The 18688-nt window shown below is 41.4% G+C and overlaps 1 protein-coding gene across 1 annotated transcript in view; it reads right to left on the bottom strand.

Annotated features, from left to right (window-relative positions):
- The window catches only part of GPC4 (glypican 4), a 108989-nt gene that overhangs the window by 34179 nt on the left and 56122 nt on the right, over positions 1 to 18688 (bottom strand). Inside the window, exon 2 of the mRNA XM_060136993.1 lies at positions 2739 to 2897. Coding sequence (XP_059992976.1) covers positions 2739 to 2897 — 159 coding nt within the window. The remainder of the gene's footprint in view (positions 1 to 2738; positions 2898 to 18688) is intronic.

The raw sequence follows: 18688 nt of genomic DNA, 5'->3' as shown, positions 1-18688 counted from the left end.
CTGCACGCGGGCTTTCTCTAGTTGTGGCGATTGGGGGCTACTCTTGGTTGTGGTGTGCGGGCTTCTCATTGCAGTGGCTTCTCTTGCAGCGGAGCACGGGCTCTAGGCGCACGGGCTTCAGTAGCTGTGGCGCACGGGCTCAGTTGCTCCGCAGCATGTGCGATCTTCCCGGACCAGGGCTCAAACCCGTGTCCCCTGCATTGGCAGGCAGGTTCTTAAGCACTGCAACAACAGGGAAGCCCCTTTCTGTCCTTTTTTAAAAAAACATGTTAATACTTACTGATAAAATTTCTCTGTGTGGCTTTTTAAAAAGTACACACTGGAATCACATGAGTAATGCTATAAAACCATGGGGAGTGAGAAGGGGAAAGAATAGTGAAACTACCAGGCCCACCGGGAAGAGAAGTCACTAAATGTCTGTGCACTCCACACCTGGAGGAGACACGTCTAAGAAGAAATGGGGTGATTTGGAGGCAGTGACCTTGGAGGTTGGAAACTGCCTCATCTCCACTGTATCTTGCTACTGACACGCTAGCCATTTCTCAAGAGCAGGAATTTTCCCTTCTAAGTCCCATTATTAAACCCCCAAGTGGTAATTTTTAAATATCAGCATCTCAAGTTTTCAAAGATGACTGTCTGATTATCTCTCTAAGTTTTCTCCTCAAAGGAAAAGGAATTGCTTCAGTTACTGTCTTGAATGAGAAACGCCATAGTCAAGAGAATACCATTCTTTTCAATAATCATACTGATAACTTAGTGACCAAGAGACAGAGGTGGTCTAAGATGTCTTTTGCCAATAACACTCATCTTCACGTGGTGTTAACATACTTAACAGCCTGTGCATTGGGGATTATAGAATAATAAACAGGATATATGGATACATAAATTATTTCCATCCATCCAGGGAAAGGAGATAAAGACTAAACACAACTCCACATACAAAGCATTGGGGGAAATGGGCACAATAAATGGTACACTACCTGGAAAGCTTTAGTTCAACTACATTACAAATTAAATATGCTTTTGTCGGGGCTTCCCTGGTGGCACAGTGGTTAAGAATCCACCTGCCAATGCAGGGGACACGGGTTCGATCCCTGGTCCGGGAAGATCCCACATGCCGCGGAGCAACTAAGCCCGCATGCCACAACTACTGAGCCTGCACTCTAGAGCCCGCGAGCCGCAACTACTGAGCCCACGTGCCGCAACTACTGAAGCCCGTGCGCCTAGAGCCCGTGTTCCACAACAAGAGAAGCCACTGCAAGAAGCCCGTGCACCGCAACAAAGAGCAGGTAGCCTACTCTCGCCGCAAGCAGAGAAAAGCCCGCGCGCAGCAACGAAGACCCAACGCAGCCACAAATAAAATAATAAAAATAAATAAATTTATAAAAAACATATATATATATATAAAAATATGCTTTTGTCGTCCAGCCTGGGAACCGACTAACACTTATTAAATCAGTTATCAGTTTCAAATAACGAATCTCAAAGGCAACATTTGAAATACAACCTGTTCTTTAGCTGGGAGCTGCCTTATCAGCTAGATCAAATCTAATTTAATCCCACTTCTCACCATGGTAATGAGCCCTTTGCAGAAATGCTCAAAGACATTTCACGTCTCAAAAATTTGCCTTGTACTTCTTCACCACAGAATGTCAGGAAAAGCATGCTTCAAAGGTACTATGTAATTAGAACGGCCTTTACAACAGGTACAAAGGAAATCATCCCTATTAAAATTAAATCTACTTCATAACGACCTGCAAACTGAGTGAACAGCACCAGAGAAAGGAATCCTGAGGTGTTTGGACCCCATACTTTCATTTTGAAAGTCTGTCATCTATTACATTGCTTCAGATACGATTGAAGTGCCTCTCTTCTGGCTCAGATTGTCTATTTCTTCACTCTGAAAAGAAGGTGCGCATGTGAAAATCTGTGTTTGGCACAGGGGACTGAAATAGGTTTTCTTGTGGCTCTAACGTGGATTGACCAAAGCTTCAGCTAAAATGAGGCCGGGGATGGTGGTGAACTTAATGAAGACTGGAGCCCAGGAGCTACCTCTGGGTCACTGCCGCGTGGTCACTGCCGCACGAGCATTAATCCTGTGTTCTACGGGGCTTCTAGGAATTCTAGGTGGCTTTGAGGGATCCATTTTGAAATTTAATTTGAAGTCCAGCATCTGCAGAATCTCTGTGGTTATTTTGACTAAGTTTTCAGATGCCTGCTTTTTATTAGGAAGATTTTTCTTTAGTGACTTGTGTCAACAACACTATTGTGTGTTCACCCAAGAAAATAAATGAAAGCATTTAAATTAAACTACTTTAATCTCTTTTTTGGCTCCTTGTGACCATATTTCCATAATGGCTACCATACCGTACAGATTCTAGTGTATCTGGAAGGATTCTACAATAAAGCTGTAAGGCTAACTTGCCCCTGGGGTCCAGCCAGGAGAGCCTCTTGGGAGAAAACTTGAACACTGAGAGAAGAAAGGCACTTGGGAAAAGCAACTGTACGAACTTCACTGGCAGCTCGTAGATCTGATTTGACTAAAAGGTATAAGATGAATTCAAGGGAGTTCCCTGGCGGTCCAGTGGTTAGGACTCAGCGCTTTCACTGCTGTGGCCCAGGTTCAATCTCTGGTCAGGGAACTAAGATCCTGCTAGCCGCATGGCAAAAAGAAAAAAAAAGAATTCAAGAACAAAGCAAATATCTACACTTACGTAGACCAAAGTTCCAATACATACCATCAAACTTCTTGTAACGGGACGCAAAGACAGCTTGCAAATGATTGCACTGCTCACTGACCACGCTTTTGAAATCATCCTTACTTTGCAGGCTGTACTTCTCCTCCATCTCTTGGGAGCAGCAGGTATAACCCTGGGGACAAATCTTCAAATGATCACCTGGAAGATAAAATGTAGGACAATCAATCTCCGTCATCATTCATCAAGTCCAAAACGGAAGAGTTTGATTTAGGTGCACACGCTTGGCTTCATTTCTCTCCGTGATGTTCCTGCAAAGGCCCGGGCATTATGCGTTATCTAAAAAGTTTCATTATACTGAAAATATTGATTTCCTTCTCGGAAAAATAAGATGATGAAGCCATCTCCAAAAGGCAAAAGAACTTTCCAATCAGGAAGATTGTTATCATACAGGAAAAATCGGTGTGGCCAGTAAAGAGAGTATCATTCAATATGAACGGAAGGCTCGCATAAATTCTTCGAGATTTTATGCTACATACTGTGCAAGTCACGCAAATGAGACATAGTTGTTCTAGCTTTGAGAGTTTACACTGCAAGAGAGGGTACCGTTAATGAAGAATGATTTGTAAAATATGTGACAACAACCAAAAGCTGAGCAAATATATAAGCAATTGATGTGGCGAACAAAGCGAAGGGATGAGTGCATTTCAAGGAGCTGTCAGCCAAGAGGAAGGAATGGAGTCCACGCTGGGATTTGAGTCGATGGTAAGTCACAAAGGGGGACGTTAAATGATTCTTGGTTTTAAGATTTTCTTGTCCAGCATCTTCTGTACAGATGTTAGACACTATAATATTGACCTTTATGATCGTGTGCGGTGTAGCCACTTGTCCAAATACAGATGAATGGCTTCCAGTAAATGTCGCCTTTAGGTAGCCCTAAGGGCCAAGAAAATGTCAAAGACATGCAGACCATCTGCCTCCCCTACACCAACGGCATTCTGTTTGTGGTTTGGACCTGAGAGTTTGGAGAGCTTCTGCCCTGTTCCTCCTCTGTCAAAGACCAAAAATTGTGCTTTGAACAGACCACGCCTCTCCCTCATAATGACCAAGAGATACGGCGTCACTCAAAACTAACCCCACCAGGTACTATCACATTAGTCATACCAATACAATACCAATTCACCTTCACTGTTCCTTCTATTACTGCAGTTCATGTTCCATGACAGACAAAAGGGGTCTGAAAAGACCTAAGGTCTCAGGAACTCAGGAAGGCGTATACTGAAGACATATGAACCTATCAATGGTAAGCGTGTATAATAAATCAAGGGAGGAGGAATGAAGAGCAAAATCTTTTTAACAACACTAATCATGGACATGGACTGGGCCAGGAGCCGACGGCCATCGCTGCTTCTTGGCTGTGGGCGCTTAGAGGAAATAAGCCTTCACTTCGGACAGATACCAAAGTAGTTTTGCGGAGGGGGTGGATTTCAAATAACATGGTGTTGGCAATTTATTTGACGAACACTAGTACCGTCAACTGCACAGATGCAAATAATTACATAATCAGATATATTCCTGATCGTTCTTCCTTCCTGGCAATTCAAAAGTAGGGAGAGTGTTATTGCCAGACAAAAATGGCTATGCAGCATTAAAGGACTTTTAAAGAAGGGGAGAAGGGAAACATTCTTCAAATAACTTCCTCATCCAGAAACTGCTCAATGCTTCATTTGGCATTTTTGAAACCCTTGGTCAACCGATAATTCTAACAAAGGCGGTGGGGGTGGGGGGAGGCACAGGGAAGAATGTGAAGGAGTTTAGAGCAGCTGTGAGGTTGCCGAACATCTTAGATCTCATTAGTGGAAGAAGCTTAGTTTTCTGGAAACACCTTGTTACAACCAAAACCAAAACTGCCTCTTGACTGGATTAACACGTTCACAACAGGCCTTTGGTACTGGGACACCTAATGAACAAAGAGATATCCAGTTGTCTCCTGGTTTCAGGGTTGAGGATCTCCCCAAACACAATCTTAATACATAAAGTAATACAAAGGACCCCCAACTAGTACAGTACTTGATGTAGCTGTATTAAAGAATCCGTATCACTCTCACACACCACGAAGAAAATTAACTGAAATGCTCACAATGAGAACTTAGGACATACAGAACTAGGTACATGAATTATAATAAGAGAGCAGCTACTTTTTTAAGATTTTCACAGGCTAAAATTAATCACAGGCTGGTTTTCAAGCCCCTGCAAAGATTCGATTGTGGTAATGCACTAAATTTCCAAGGCAAAATAGTTCAGAGTCTGGAAGCGAATCTATCTTCACCTAATCTTAACATGGTTCACACATACAATAAACGAAAGGGTCATTCATTGGATCTTATCAAAATAGGCATCTATGACCAAGGAAAAAAGCACCCTTCTTTGCACCTCCAATGCACATACGCACAGACACACACACAGAACCTAAAGCCAGAAAATTCGAAGAGACAAAAGGAAAGAATACTCTTCTACATATAAGAAGGTGCTAGATGTTAAGAGTTTTAAATTTGGGCACTGAACAAACACCCTTCAAAAATGGGTCACAGCAATTAAAGTTTTACTGGTGACCGACTGAACTAGCCAGCAGCTAAACAAAAGGCCCGTGCACTCCACCCACCACCTACCCACCAGGGGCCCTCAGCAGGACCTTCGGGAGACCTGCTGATATCTGAACACTGAAGCACATTTATTTGTTTTGGCAAAAACTAAGGAAAAAGAGTCCACTTCCATGATACAGATAAGATCTTTACAGGAAGACTCTGTCTAATGGTAAAGGCTTGCCTTGTGGAAAGGGTGACAACGGGGTAGATACCTGGGTAATGTTTCTGCTGGCAAAGTCATCTTCCCCTGAGTGCAAACAAGCCACACCAACGGGCCACTTTTGCCCATTTGAGCCTTGCATACACCACGTATTCTGTCTGTTTCTAAAAAGCATTCCTTGAAAATGTAATCTGGCATTCTTGCCAAAGGCCCTGTCCAAGACACACTTATGAATTAAATCCCAAGCCACACATGGGCCAGTGGGGATTCAGTGCCATAACCAGTTTCCGCTGATGAGAAGTTACTAGGAAGGAAAAGGGGACAAGTGCATCTGAAAATGCAACTACAGCTCTGCACTGTACTAAGAACTGGAGCAACTCATTTGATTTTTAAAACCTGAATATTTCTACTGTAACACCAAAAATGATTTCTATGATTAAAAGCCAGGGCGTACGTATTAATGGAAAGACATTCCATTTTGCCTGTTGGAGACTGCTTCTAAAATGCTGTGTCTGAATGAGACATGCTTTTTTTCTCTGCAGATCACCTCTCAACCTGGTGATCCTGTATACTTCTTATTTAAGAAGGATGTCACAATTTGTTCTTTAGGCTGAAAGCGTTGAGCACAGGGACGACAGGATCCAATGTGGGACAGGAAGATGACAGCCACTGCAGGGGAAGCGGTGAGCTCATGCATTTAAAAAAGGGGGGCGGGGTGGCCCTAGAGGATTCTGATACATACCCTTCCTGAAGAATTCTAGTTTGAAAGGCTGAAGCATTAGAGCCACAGGAGAACCGGGAATCGAAGTTCATCCAATGGTTTGAGTCAACAGTGGGTTGATCTACAACCATCATTTGCCTCCTCTATTTCGCTAACTCAACCTCCTGCTTCCGGGACCTTCTGTGTTCTTCTCCATGGCCCTCTTCTGTCTGCTTTCCACTCTCTTTTCACTCTGCTCATCCTGTTCTCTCTCACCACACTCCACCTCTTCTAACTGCACATAATGTGAAACCGAAGGACTTTTTTGTTTGTTATACTTGTTGAGAGTTCCCTGTTCTTAATTTTAAAAGCAGGTGAATTGAAGGCTTTATGGATTTCTAAGAAAGCACCTAAATTAAGTTGCTTTTTGTACATGGCCCTCGATTAGGGTTTTTCTTTGTGGGTCAGTGGCCCTCAAAAGAAAAAAGGTCCCTTAGCCTTGTCCTCGGAGGCTTGGATGAGAGTCAATGAAGCGTGCTTTTAAAGCTTAACTCTGTGGCATTAAAAACAAAAAAATCACTCGAAAGAGCCAAACTTTTTTCAGTCACACCAGCTCTGTGTAATTTCCCTTTAGTCTTAATATCAATGCCTTCGTTTTTCAAAGCTGAACAAAGACAATCACAATAAATTACTACTCAATCCTGCTGAGTGTGTGGATTGGTTCCTTTTTTTTTTGAAGCACTTCAACTCAATAGTTAAAGAAGCAGGCATTGACTATGAGGAATCTAGTCCATCCTTTAACAGGGCTCTGCGGCGGGCAATCTGTAGAACTGTGCTTTCTCATTTTATTTCATTTCTTCCTCTCACCAAAGGCTGGCTGTGATGTACAGATGGGGTGCAGATAATGTCCATTTATTTCCAGTTACTCATAACCCACCTGCCCATAGAAAATGTTATAAATGGTGGTTACATTCTCAGGCCAGCCTATTTACTATCAACGTAACTACTTCTAACTGTAACTTCATTTTTTTTTCAGCTTAGTTTCATATTTTATTGAAGATGCATTTAAAATAACATCCAGATTCATGTCTTTTTTACATAACAGGACATTTTCTGTCACTGTCATGTAAAAGACGAGTAAAGGGACATTATTAACATATTTTATAATAAGATGCTCCCTGATACACCACTATACCCAATATATTTTTCAGTAATATTTCCACATTTTACGTTTATTAAAGCATACATGTACTTTGGTTTTTTATACAGCAGGTTCTTATTAATTATCCATTTTATACATATTAGTGTATATATGTCAATCCCAATCTCCCAATTTATCTGTAACTTCATTTTGAAGTCCAAGTAGAAGCCAAGAGAATGTCTCTCAGATTCTCACACATTTTGGGGGAGATGATGATAGAGGAAGACTTGTAGTTACCACTAGGGTGTCAGCTTTCTATACCTGTAGGATATAAAGTAAATGTCTTCAGGATTACTCCTCCAGAGTCCTAAATGGAGGAAACAGCAGCCAGAAAGTTTTATGGGACAATGCAGAAAACCCAGGCATGCCTGCACCAGCACGATTTGGACAGGAAACATTCTCCGTAGCCCAACTCATTTTACCAAAAATGCAACCAAATGCCTTTGGTAAAGAAGAGACACACAAACTGCACCCTAAGGGTGGGGGCTGCAGTGAGGGACATTTGAGAATAACAGACTGGAAAGCGCTTAGGAAAACTGCCAATGTAAGAGATTCGATTTTGCGATGGCCTTTCATACAGAAAGGGATTTGGAGAAAACTTAGCTCCTTTTTTGTGTGTGTTTTTTAAAATTTTATTTTCTTGAAGTAGAGTTGATTTACAATGTTGTGTTTAGTTTCTGCTGTACAGCAGTGACTCAGTTTATATATATATATATATATATATAATATATATATATATGCACACACACACACACACACACATATATATATATTTTCATATTCTTTTCCATTATGGTTTATCACAGGATATTGAATATATAGTTCCCTGTGCTATAGAGTAGGACCTTGTTGTTTATCCATTCTATATATATAATAGTTTGCATCTGCTAATCCCAAACTCCCAATCCTTCCTTCCCCCTTGGCAACCACAAGTTTGTTCTCCACATCTGTGAGTCTGTTTTTGTTTCACAAATAGGTTCATTTGTGTCATCTTTTAGATTCTACATATAAGTGATATCATATGGTATTTATCCTCTTTCTTACTTTACTTCGCTTAGTATGATAATCTCTAGGCCCATCCATGTTTGCTGCAAATGGCATTATTTCATTCTTTTTAATGGCTGAGTAACAGTCCATTATCTATATCCACCACATCTTCTTAAGCCAGTCGTCTGTTGATGGACACTTGAATTTCTTCCATGTCTGGTCTATTGTAAATAGTGCTGCAATGAACACTGCGGTGCAGGTATCTTTTTGAATTAGAGTTTTCGTCTTTTTCTGGATATATGCCCAGGTGTGGGATTGCTGGATCACATGGAAACTCTATTTTTAGTTCTTTGAGGCACCTCCATACTGTTTGCCATAGTGGCTGCACCAATTTACATTCCCACCAATAGTGCAGGAGAGTTTCCTTTTCTCCACACCATCTCCAGCATTTATTATTTGTAGACTTTTTAATGATGGCCATTCTGACTGGTATGAGGTGGTACCTCGTTGTAGTTTTCATTTGCATTTCTCTAATAATTAGATATGATGAGCAGCTTTTCATGTGCCTGCTGGCCATCTGTATGTCTTCTTAGGAGAAATGTCTATTTAGGTCTTCTGCCTATTTTTAATTGGGTTGTTTGGTTTTGTTATTAAATTGTAGGACCTGTTTTTATATTTTGGAAATTAAGCCTTTGTTGGTTGCATCATTTGCAAATATTATCTCCCAGTCTTTTCATCCTGTTTATGGTTTCCTTTGCTGTGCAAAAGCTTTTAAGTGTCATTAGGCTCCATTTGTTTATTTTTGCTTTTATTTCTGTTGCCGTGGGAGACTGACCTAAGAAAACATTGGTACGATTTATGTCAGACAATGTTTTGCTGTTCTCTTCTAGGAATTTTATGGTGTCTCATCATTTTGAGTTTATTTTTGTGTATGGTGTGAGGCTGTGTTCTAGCTTTGATTTGCATGTGGTTGTCCAACTTTCCCAACACCACTTGCTGAAGAGAATGTATTTTCCCCATTGTGTATTCTTGCTTCCTTTGTCGAAGATTAATTGTCCATAGGTGTGTGGGTTTATTTCTGGGCTCTCTAGTCTGTTCCATTGATCTGCATGTCTGTTTTTGTGCCAACACCATGCTGTTTTGATTACCGTAGCTTTGTAGTATTGTTTAAAGTCTGGTAGGGTTATGCCTCCAGCTTTGTTCTTTTTCCTCAGGATTGCTTTGGCAATTCTGGGTCTTTTATGGTTCCATATAAATTTTAGGATTATTTGTTCTAGTTCTATGGAAAATGTCATGGGTAATTTGATAGGGATTGCATTAAATCTGTAGATTGCTTTGGATATATGGCCATTTTAACAATATAATTCTTCCAATCCAAGAGCATGGGACATCTTTCTATTTCTTTGAATCATCTTCGATGCGTTTATTAATGTTTTGTAGTTCTGAGCATATAATTCTTTTACCTCCTTGGTGAAGTTTATGGATACTTAGCTCTTGACAAGGGGTTTTAAAGAAGTGAATTGAAAAAGATTCCAAATACTTGATACTATCTGTGTCTTTTATTCTGTAGGTCTAATGGTAGTCTGGGGAGAAGAAGACTGATCTGGGGAGCAAGAAATATGGGTTTGAGTCCCAGCTCTACATGATTCACTATAGGCTCTTAAAGAAGCCCTTTGTAAAGAAGGAAGCATTATGAATACAGTGCAATTACAAAACCAAGACAAAAATGAAGAGCATCTATTATACTGATAAGCTACTGAATGAAGTTCTCCAGAAAGAGACTTTTCTGATGACTTGTACTAGGAGAGGCAGAGGGGCCAGGAGAGCAGCACCTTCTTTCTTCCAGCTACTTCAGGGAAATTTCTTATTGGAGGCAGAATTTAGGAGAATAAAGATAGCCAGAAAAGACAGCATTATCAATTAGGAGTTCAGTGGCATGCATAAGTGATGGGGAACTGATGACAAGTAAGTACAGACATTTATTTAAAGGGCCTTCAAAAGAAAAGCCTTGGGAGCCTAAGGAGACATGATGACGAGACATAATGTGGTACCCTGGCTGGGATCCTGGAACAGAAAAAGACATTAGGGGAAAATGAAGGAAATCACACCAAAACTTACATGCAAATGTTCACAGCAGCATTATTCAAAATAGCCAAATGTCCAACAATGGATGGATAAACAAAATGAGGTGTATCTGAACAATGAAATGTTATTCAGCCATAAGAAGGAATGAACTTCTGAAACGTGTTCCAACATGGTGAAATCTGGAAAATACTATGTTAAGTAAGGAGCCACTCACAAAAGTCCACATATTGTATGATACCATTTACATGAAATGTCCAGCCTTGGTCAATCTATAGAGACAGAAGGTGGATTAGTGGGTGCCTGGGGCTGAGAGGGGAGGGTGGTGGGCAGGGGGATGGGAAGTAAGGGAGGGGTTACAGCTAAAAGGTATGAGCTTTCTTTCTGGGATAATGAAACTGTTCTAAAATTGATTTTGGTGATAAATGCACAATTCTGTGAGTATATTAAAAGCCACTGTATACTTTAAATGGGTGACTTGTTTGGGATATGAATCATACGTCAATGAAACTGTTAGTAAAAAAAAAAGCTAAGGAAATCGGAATAAGATATAGACTTTAGTTAACAATAATGCATCAATATTGGTTTATCAATTGTGACAATGTACCACAGAAATGTAAGGTGTTAATAATAGGGGAAACTGGGTTTGGGATATAGGAAACCTCTGGGCTATCCTCGCAAATTCTGTAAATCTAACCCTTCTAAGATAAATTTTATTTTTTCTTTTTTTTTAAAAAGCAAGCTTTGGATTTCCCTGGTGGCGCAGTGGTTAAGAATCCGCCTGCCAATGCAGGGGACATGGGTTCAAGCCCTGGTCCGGGAAGATCCCACATGCCCCGGAGCAACTAAGCCCGTGTGCCACACTACTGAGCCTGCGCTCTAGAGCCCACGAGCCACAACTTCTGAGCCCGCGAGCCACAACTACTGAAGCCCGAGTGCCTAGAGCCCGTACTCTGCAACGAGAAGCCACCACAATGAGAAGACCCTGCTGGCCGCAACTAGAGAAAGCCCAAGCAGCAACGAAGAACCAACGCAGACCAAAAAAAAAAAAAATTAAACTTAAAAAAAAAAAGCAAGCTTCAGTTTTCAAAGTAAAAAGGATCAATACGTTGGGGGGGGGGGCTTTCATCAGTATTACATCAAACACTTGATGTAATTCTAATATTGGGAGCAACATCAAACTATTACTTGCTGCAGTAATTTTCCTAATCCCTCGATTGCTACTTTACTCTTTTCCTAATTTTTATTTGTTCTGAAGGTAAAACAATTCCTTGCCGTTGGTCTAAAGAGTTACCAAAATAGTTTCTGTTCACTTTCTAGATCTAAATTCATGTAGCCACAAAATGAGCTAAAATGCAGGTTGCTGTATAACTCCATCCCCTCCAAGCTATCTAAGAACCCCAGGAGGAATATACAATGCTCTGCTTCATGGGAACAAAGAAAGAAAATCTCTAAAGGTTTTTAATAATCCCAGGGGGATGAGGGAATGTATACATTAATCCATCCTTCCTCCCTTGCAAAACAGCAGTGAAATGACTGCATGTAATGTGCTATGCACATCCAAAGCCTGAAGCCTTTTGACCTAAACCGTAATAATAAAGCACATAAATTACAGTCATTATGGAGATGTATGATTTGAGATCACCTACCAATCAGTAGGGGAAATGCAGCCAGTTAGCATTTTGCAAAACCTTTCCGAAATACAGCTCTGGAGGGCTTTGCTACTGATTATTTTTAGGTCCACTAATCCTGCAAGGTAGGCTAGAAGGCCAATCAGAAACACATACATTTCAAAAATCAGTTCTATTATATTTTCCTAAGAATACTTCGTTTAAGTGTAGTTGGAAGAGTTAGGGCTGCTACTTTCAAACCCCACACTTCATTTCAGTGAGCTTGCAACAGCTTTAAAATCCACCTGAGATAGAAATCAAGCAGGGCTTTTTATTGCTTTATACTGATAAGCAAATTATGAACCAAAGTTTTTATCTGACAATCTTCAATCTCCATTTTAACTGTACCAAAGGTTCACTGAAGAAAGGCACATCAACCAAACTGAGTGAATGACCTGAAATGCATACTCTGACCTTATGTTACCATCACTTTAGAGCACGTAGAGCAACTGCATCTATTCTGCACATTTCCAACCACTTCGTCCAGGTCCAGGACTCAACAGGAATAATAATACTGGCGATTAACCCAAATCTCTTCAACAATTCTGAGGATCCAGTAAATACTACCTAAGCTAATAAAAGGCTCCCGGAAATGTGTTGGTGACTTGGGGGCGGGGCCCCCGACAGGGGCAAGCAGGAAAAGAAGGAGCTCTGTTACTTGTTTTACAAATAATGAAGATCTTTCCTGTCAGTGATTCAGGTGCACATACCTGGAGTAGCATCATTTGAGTTTACTAGTTTACGATCTCCATTGAGCTCGTCATTTAACAGAATGCCCGAGTCCAAATACGCCTGTTTCAAATTCAGCTACAAATAAAATGTAGCCTAGCGAGGAAACACCACTGGCTAGGACATTTTTTTTCTTTGGTGCCCAACGGTACTTCTTTCTGGAACCTATGTACCCAAGCCAAGCGTCCTAATTACTGGTAGAGCGAGGCCTCGTGAGGGCCATCTCTAAGACAGTGAAGAGACCAGGCTCAGAGGGTCACGGGGATTCCTGGAATGGGAGGGATGCTGGCCCCCAGCATCTTGTCCTTTCTCTGCACCCCTAGCGTACACTCTTACAATGATCCCGTGAGCAGTCTCCTGCGGGCAACCACATCAGACCTCAGAGAAAGTGCAGGAGGAAGGCATCCTCAGAAAAACACTGGAGACACTCCTGTCCCCCTCTCCCAGGGGTCTGACGGAACACCAGACTTCCAACAGGGAGCGATTTTCCTGATTATCTCCTAATCATCTCTAAAGAAACCCCGAGGAGCCCCATTCTAAGATAACCTGCCACAGCCATTTAGGTTTCACAGCAAGATTGGAAAGGGTCAACAGCTGGGTACCAAGTCTATTCCAAGTGTAGGAGAAAATGCAGTAGGTGGGTGGGGAGGCGCTAATACAAACATTAATTAATGCCTTTCGTTTTATATGCGTGTCACGGGTCGTGGGGGTCATGAACATTTTTAACATTGTTTTCTCTTTTTTTATGCCTTTTTTCAGCTTGGGTAACTAGAAAAATAAAAACCCTCCTTAACTTCTCTTTACTCCCCCTTTCATGACATACCTAAAATTCCTCCCTCCAGAATACAGTGTGAGAATAGGTTTTTAATAAATCTACTTTCTAGGAAAAATATACCTAAATAACAACATAGTCATTCATTAGGAATTCTCCCACAGATATTTTTCCAAATGGCTACTTAGAATGCCTTTACCCTAAGTGATAACAAAGCTCACTGCCTCACGTAAAGAAAAATGATTCTCTAACAACAGATTTCAAGCCACATGAACCATTCTTTAAAATTCTAGCCAGGTATCAATGAAATGGCGAAGGGGAAAGAAAAGTTACTTTTTCAAAGTCTGTACTTAATTAAAACCCACTTGCACAAAATTCTTGTTAAAGGTCACAGTAAGTTACAGCTGACTCTAATACAGATTTGCATTTAAGGACTCTTAATTTAATTAGTCTCCCTTCCCATGGACATGGGCCACAGTTGAACAGGGGTTAATTTTTATAGCATGAGATAAAAGTGTTATGCAACCTTAGCGCAGGCAGATGGAGGAAAGGCAGAGCCCTCATTTTGCAAGGCTGAGTTTCCCCAACCCTCGAAAAAGCTCCTCTTCACCATTATCTAGTATCCTAACACTTGGGCCTGCCACCCTTGGGGCAGACACCCTAGAATTCAGTCCCATTTTTGTTGCCAAAAGTAAAGTTTTCAACGTACATTTCCTCTTTTAGGCCACTTACAAGAGTTTCAAGCAAAATCTGTCTCCATCTTAATTTTGGAGAGAATGCCACTGTTAATGTGGCTATACAGAGGCTTGACTTATTTATCGCTAACCCTTTGCTTCCTGCCTCAAAGCCAATCATAGTATTGGATGAAATAGCCCCACAATTCTGTGGTGATGCCAGTTATTTTAAGTTTCCTTGGCTTGCTGTGCAATCCCACGAAGAGCTTTTTGAAAGCCCAGATAGATCACATTCACTGGTTTCCCTCTGTCCACATATGCTTTAGTCCCTTGAAAAACACAAGGTCATTAATCAAGCACAGATTCCACTTATAGAAATGATGTTGCCCTTCCTAGAAGATTAAGTTTGTTTAACTTTCCAGTGTTCCCATTCTCTATTATACATTCTACCTGCTTGCCTTTATAAGTGAGGCATCCCAGGTCTGACTGGCATTTATTTTAATGGCCATCTCCCTATTTATTCTAATGACCGTCTCCTTGGCGCCATTCAATTCCCCAATCTCACCTTTCAGACTCTCTCCTTTAGGATCAGACCTGTTGATTAATTACATTTGATTTGTTCATGAGGATTAAAAAATTGAGTACATTTACTACTTCAACCATTCCACCTCAAGAGATTATTTAACTAATTTTCTCCAACTCTGTATCAAAGTATTGGTTCACTTCTCCCAAACTAACCTTTGGCCCAATTTGACAACACACAAAAAATTGTTGGGCTTAATGCAGTATTTACCCAGTGCCTCTTACGTGCTACATGCCATTCCTCGGTGCAGAAAAGGCAAAAGGCTTGGTCTCCACCCTCTTGAAAATTACAAGATGAACAGAAGTGGATTTTATTGTTGCTCTATAGGCTGCTTCTCTCTCCCTCTTAATGTTTATATTCTGAATCACGCCACTCCTCCACCCTCCCCCGACCAAAGATCTCTGAGGTCTTCTGATCTCATCTAGAAACAACTCAAGTTCGAAAGACAGGAGAGGGGACACTATCCCAGGCAAATCCACCCAGCCCATGCTTCTTACACTGGGGGCATCAACAGATGTGCCTTAGGAGGTGCCTTTGGACAAACTGGGAGAGATTCATCTACTCAAATATAATCTATACGTTGCCAGATATGCCGTGGCCATTTTTTGAGTCATCCAAAACTAACAGAAGGTACTAGCTTGGACTCAAAGCAAAATCTTGCAATGAGCAAATTCCTTGGGCATCTAGTTCCGCTGCCTTTCTTGGTCAATAAAGCAAAATCCACAAAGGAAAAACTTCACACAAATGCTTTACTTATTTGGCTTGACAAATCAGGTCACTGAACACGCAAATTAATTTTAAAATGCCATCTCTCAGACGATGTTCATGCTTCAATTTTTTAAACGTCTCTAGATCTAAATCTGGTCCCTCGATGATGAGCTTCCCGAACCTTATATTCCAATAGTCAATAAATCACTGGCGTGACACCCCATCCAACTCCTGCAGCTGAGGTCAGAGGAGAGGAGCTTCTATGCCCTCGAGTGACTGACAAACCAAAGAGCAAAGGAATTGAGAGACTTCATAATTCCTCTCTACCATGCTAGGAATAATCCCTGTTTGTTCTGGGCTCTGAAACTGATGAAAAGGTACTTAGGGCTCCCCTGGTGGCGCAGCGGTTGAGAGTCCGCCTGCCGATGCAGGGGACACGGGTTCGTGCCCCGGTCCGGGAGGATCCCACATGCCGCGGAGCGGCTGGGCCCGTGAGCCATGGCCGCTGAGCCTGCGCGTCCGGAGCCTGTGCTCCGCAACGGGAGAGGCCGCAACAGTGAGAGGCCCGCGTACCACAAAAAAAAAAAAAAAAAAAAAAAAGGTACTTAAAGTTAAATGTAAGGTATCAATTAGGAAATTCTTCGGCTGGGCTGTCATGCCAGCCATCTACCATTTTCCTCTGGTTTAAGAGAAGGGAAAAATAAGGGCAGATCTTGGGCACTAAACAGATTAATGTGATTACTTATTTATGACACACAAAAAAATTTACTTCGTTACAGAAGAAGATGGAAAAGTGATTGACCTTGCCAACAAGTGACGAGGAAAAGAGAGAAACCAGTCGTTCGCTCTGCATTCAAGCCCCCACTGGCCTATTTAATTCCTGACCATCCTCAGATATAGGCTGGCCAGATCAGAGTCCTCTTAGTCACCCCAGAGCCACAGAGATAGATATGAATGTTCCAGAAAGCAACTAGTGCATCAGAGGTACCCTGGCCCTGTTTCCTGCAGAACCGTCAGAAAACTAAGAATAAAGGGGTTGCGTGTTCCCGTGTTTTGCTTTGGGTGGGGATGAAAGGAGAGAGGCCATTCTGCTTTGAGCCTCGAAGAAGACAGGAAGCTTGCTGCCATAGGGCTGACACTGGAATCACTATAGAATGGTGTCTGTCACAGGACCTAAGAGAAGTACCAGAGCATCAGAGTCTGGCCAGGAGATAGTCTGGAGGCCTCATGTTCACAAATTCCAAACATCAGACAGCTTTCAAAGGCCTGGAGCAATGGGAGAGTAAGTACCTGTTTCATTATTTCAATATCCAATTGCTTTCCATAAATCTTTTGGGTCATGGGCCAACTACTCGTAAAGCAACTGATTTGGTCAAATATCTGATCCCAAAGAAGTTCCAATTACTCCTCCAGTCTGGGAATGTGAGTCTGCATCAAGACCCATCAGCGAATTTAGGATGAGCAACAACCATGGGGGATGGGGAGGTTCCGGCTGCAGGGGTAGGGGAGGGAGAGAGAAAGAACTGAAGAGAAATGGGCCCAGGGAAAGGGCAAGAAAAGGACGCTGGTATGAGACCCAGGGCCGAGTAGTGGCAGGGCCACCTAAAGCTGATGCTAGTGGCAATCTGGCACCAGGGCCTCAAGTTCACGGTAACTCCCATCAAGCAGAGGGACACGGTTTTCTATCCAGTTTCCACTACACAGAGCCTGCAGATGGCACACAGCATTGCTACTGCAATTATTGACTATAATTACTGTGAAGCCTTTGATGTGAGAGCAAAAATTATTAAAATGGCCCTTCTTAGAAAAGAAGGGCAGTAAATACAGCCTCCTTTGGAAAATTCAAGGACCCAATTTCATACCAGGACTTTTTGCCAGAAAAGAATAAGTCACTTTAATATACTTGTTTTCGGCTCCTCTCCTTGAAGATGTTTTATCCTATGTGAAAAATGAATAATGGTATGTGGTTTAGGATGTATTTTAAGAATATACTTAAAGGTACTTCAAAGGAAAGTAAAAACTAAAGTAACTTTCTCCTTGCAGACACACACATCTATATTTTGCCCAAGCTCCTAGTCTTTCCAGATCCCACAGTAACCCACGAGAGGCAATTTTTTAAACTGTCTTGGAGGATGAGAACAAACAACAAGCGACACTAAATGTCTGTCTTGTTTTAAAAATAACACTGGGCGGTGCTGTGCTTACCTGTTTGAATTAGTAAACATTTTATTGTACTTCAATGAGCATTGGTAACTAGAAATATGAAAGAACGGAGAATAGCTTACTTTGTCCTCTTTGCCTTTCATAGGATCATAAACCGTGCAAGGTCACATTTTTAAAAAACATCTACCTAATCTTATGTTTTAACTCTGAGGTGGAATGGTTGAAGTAGTAAATGTACTCAACTTTTTAATCCTCATGCAAAGGTGGCATGATCCCAAATAAGAGCCAATGTTACAGAAGCATATGCATTACCATGGTGAAAGATTTTCAATCACATTCTGGAATCAGTTTCAATGTAGTAGGGAAAGGCCATTCCAAAAGCTGAATGTCCAGCATTATAAGCCCTGGTTTTGCAAATGAACAGCTTAAGTTAGAATGAGTTCGACCGGGTGATCTGAAAAAAATACTTATGTTTTTGCCCATGGGCGTTTCTAGGTTGAATATATTACAATGGATACAGCCCAATACAAAAAGACCAACTAATCATATCGAAGTTTAACCCTACTATGGTAAGATAAGTTCAATCATAGAATATGATTCTGAGACCATAATTAAGTAAGCTTGGAAAAGAACCACAGCTCAATCTCAAAGTTTCATAAACATACACGCCAAGAGGTGCTCAGTGACACAAGTCTGACTTTCTGGGTTTCCATTTGGCCTGATGACTGAGTGGGTATGGGTAAACGGTGGGTATCCTCTTATAAAAAGGCATTGTTCCATTATTGTGAGATGAACCTCTGTGCTACCATGATCTGTGGGCACAAATGTAAACAGAAATTATCTAAGGGATTATTACAAAATGAGCCTATGGAAAAAAAAATAATGAGCCTATGTTTTAAAAAAAAACATGATGCATTA

This window comes from Lagenorhynchus albirostris, chromosome X, assembly GCF_949774975.1.
Source record: "Lagenorhynchus albirostris chromosome X, mLagAlb1.1, whole genome shotgun sequence".
Lineage (NCBI taxonomy): Eukaryota > Metazoa > Chordata > Mammalia > Artiodactyla > Delphinidae > Lagenorhynchus > Lagenorhynchus albirostris.
This window is presented reverse-complemented; position numbering and strand designations above follow the sequence as displayed.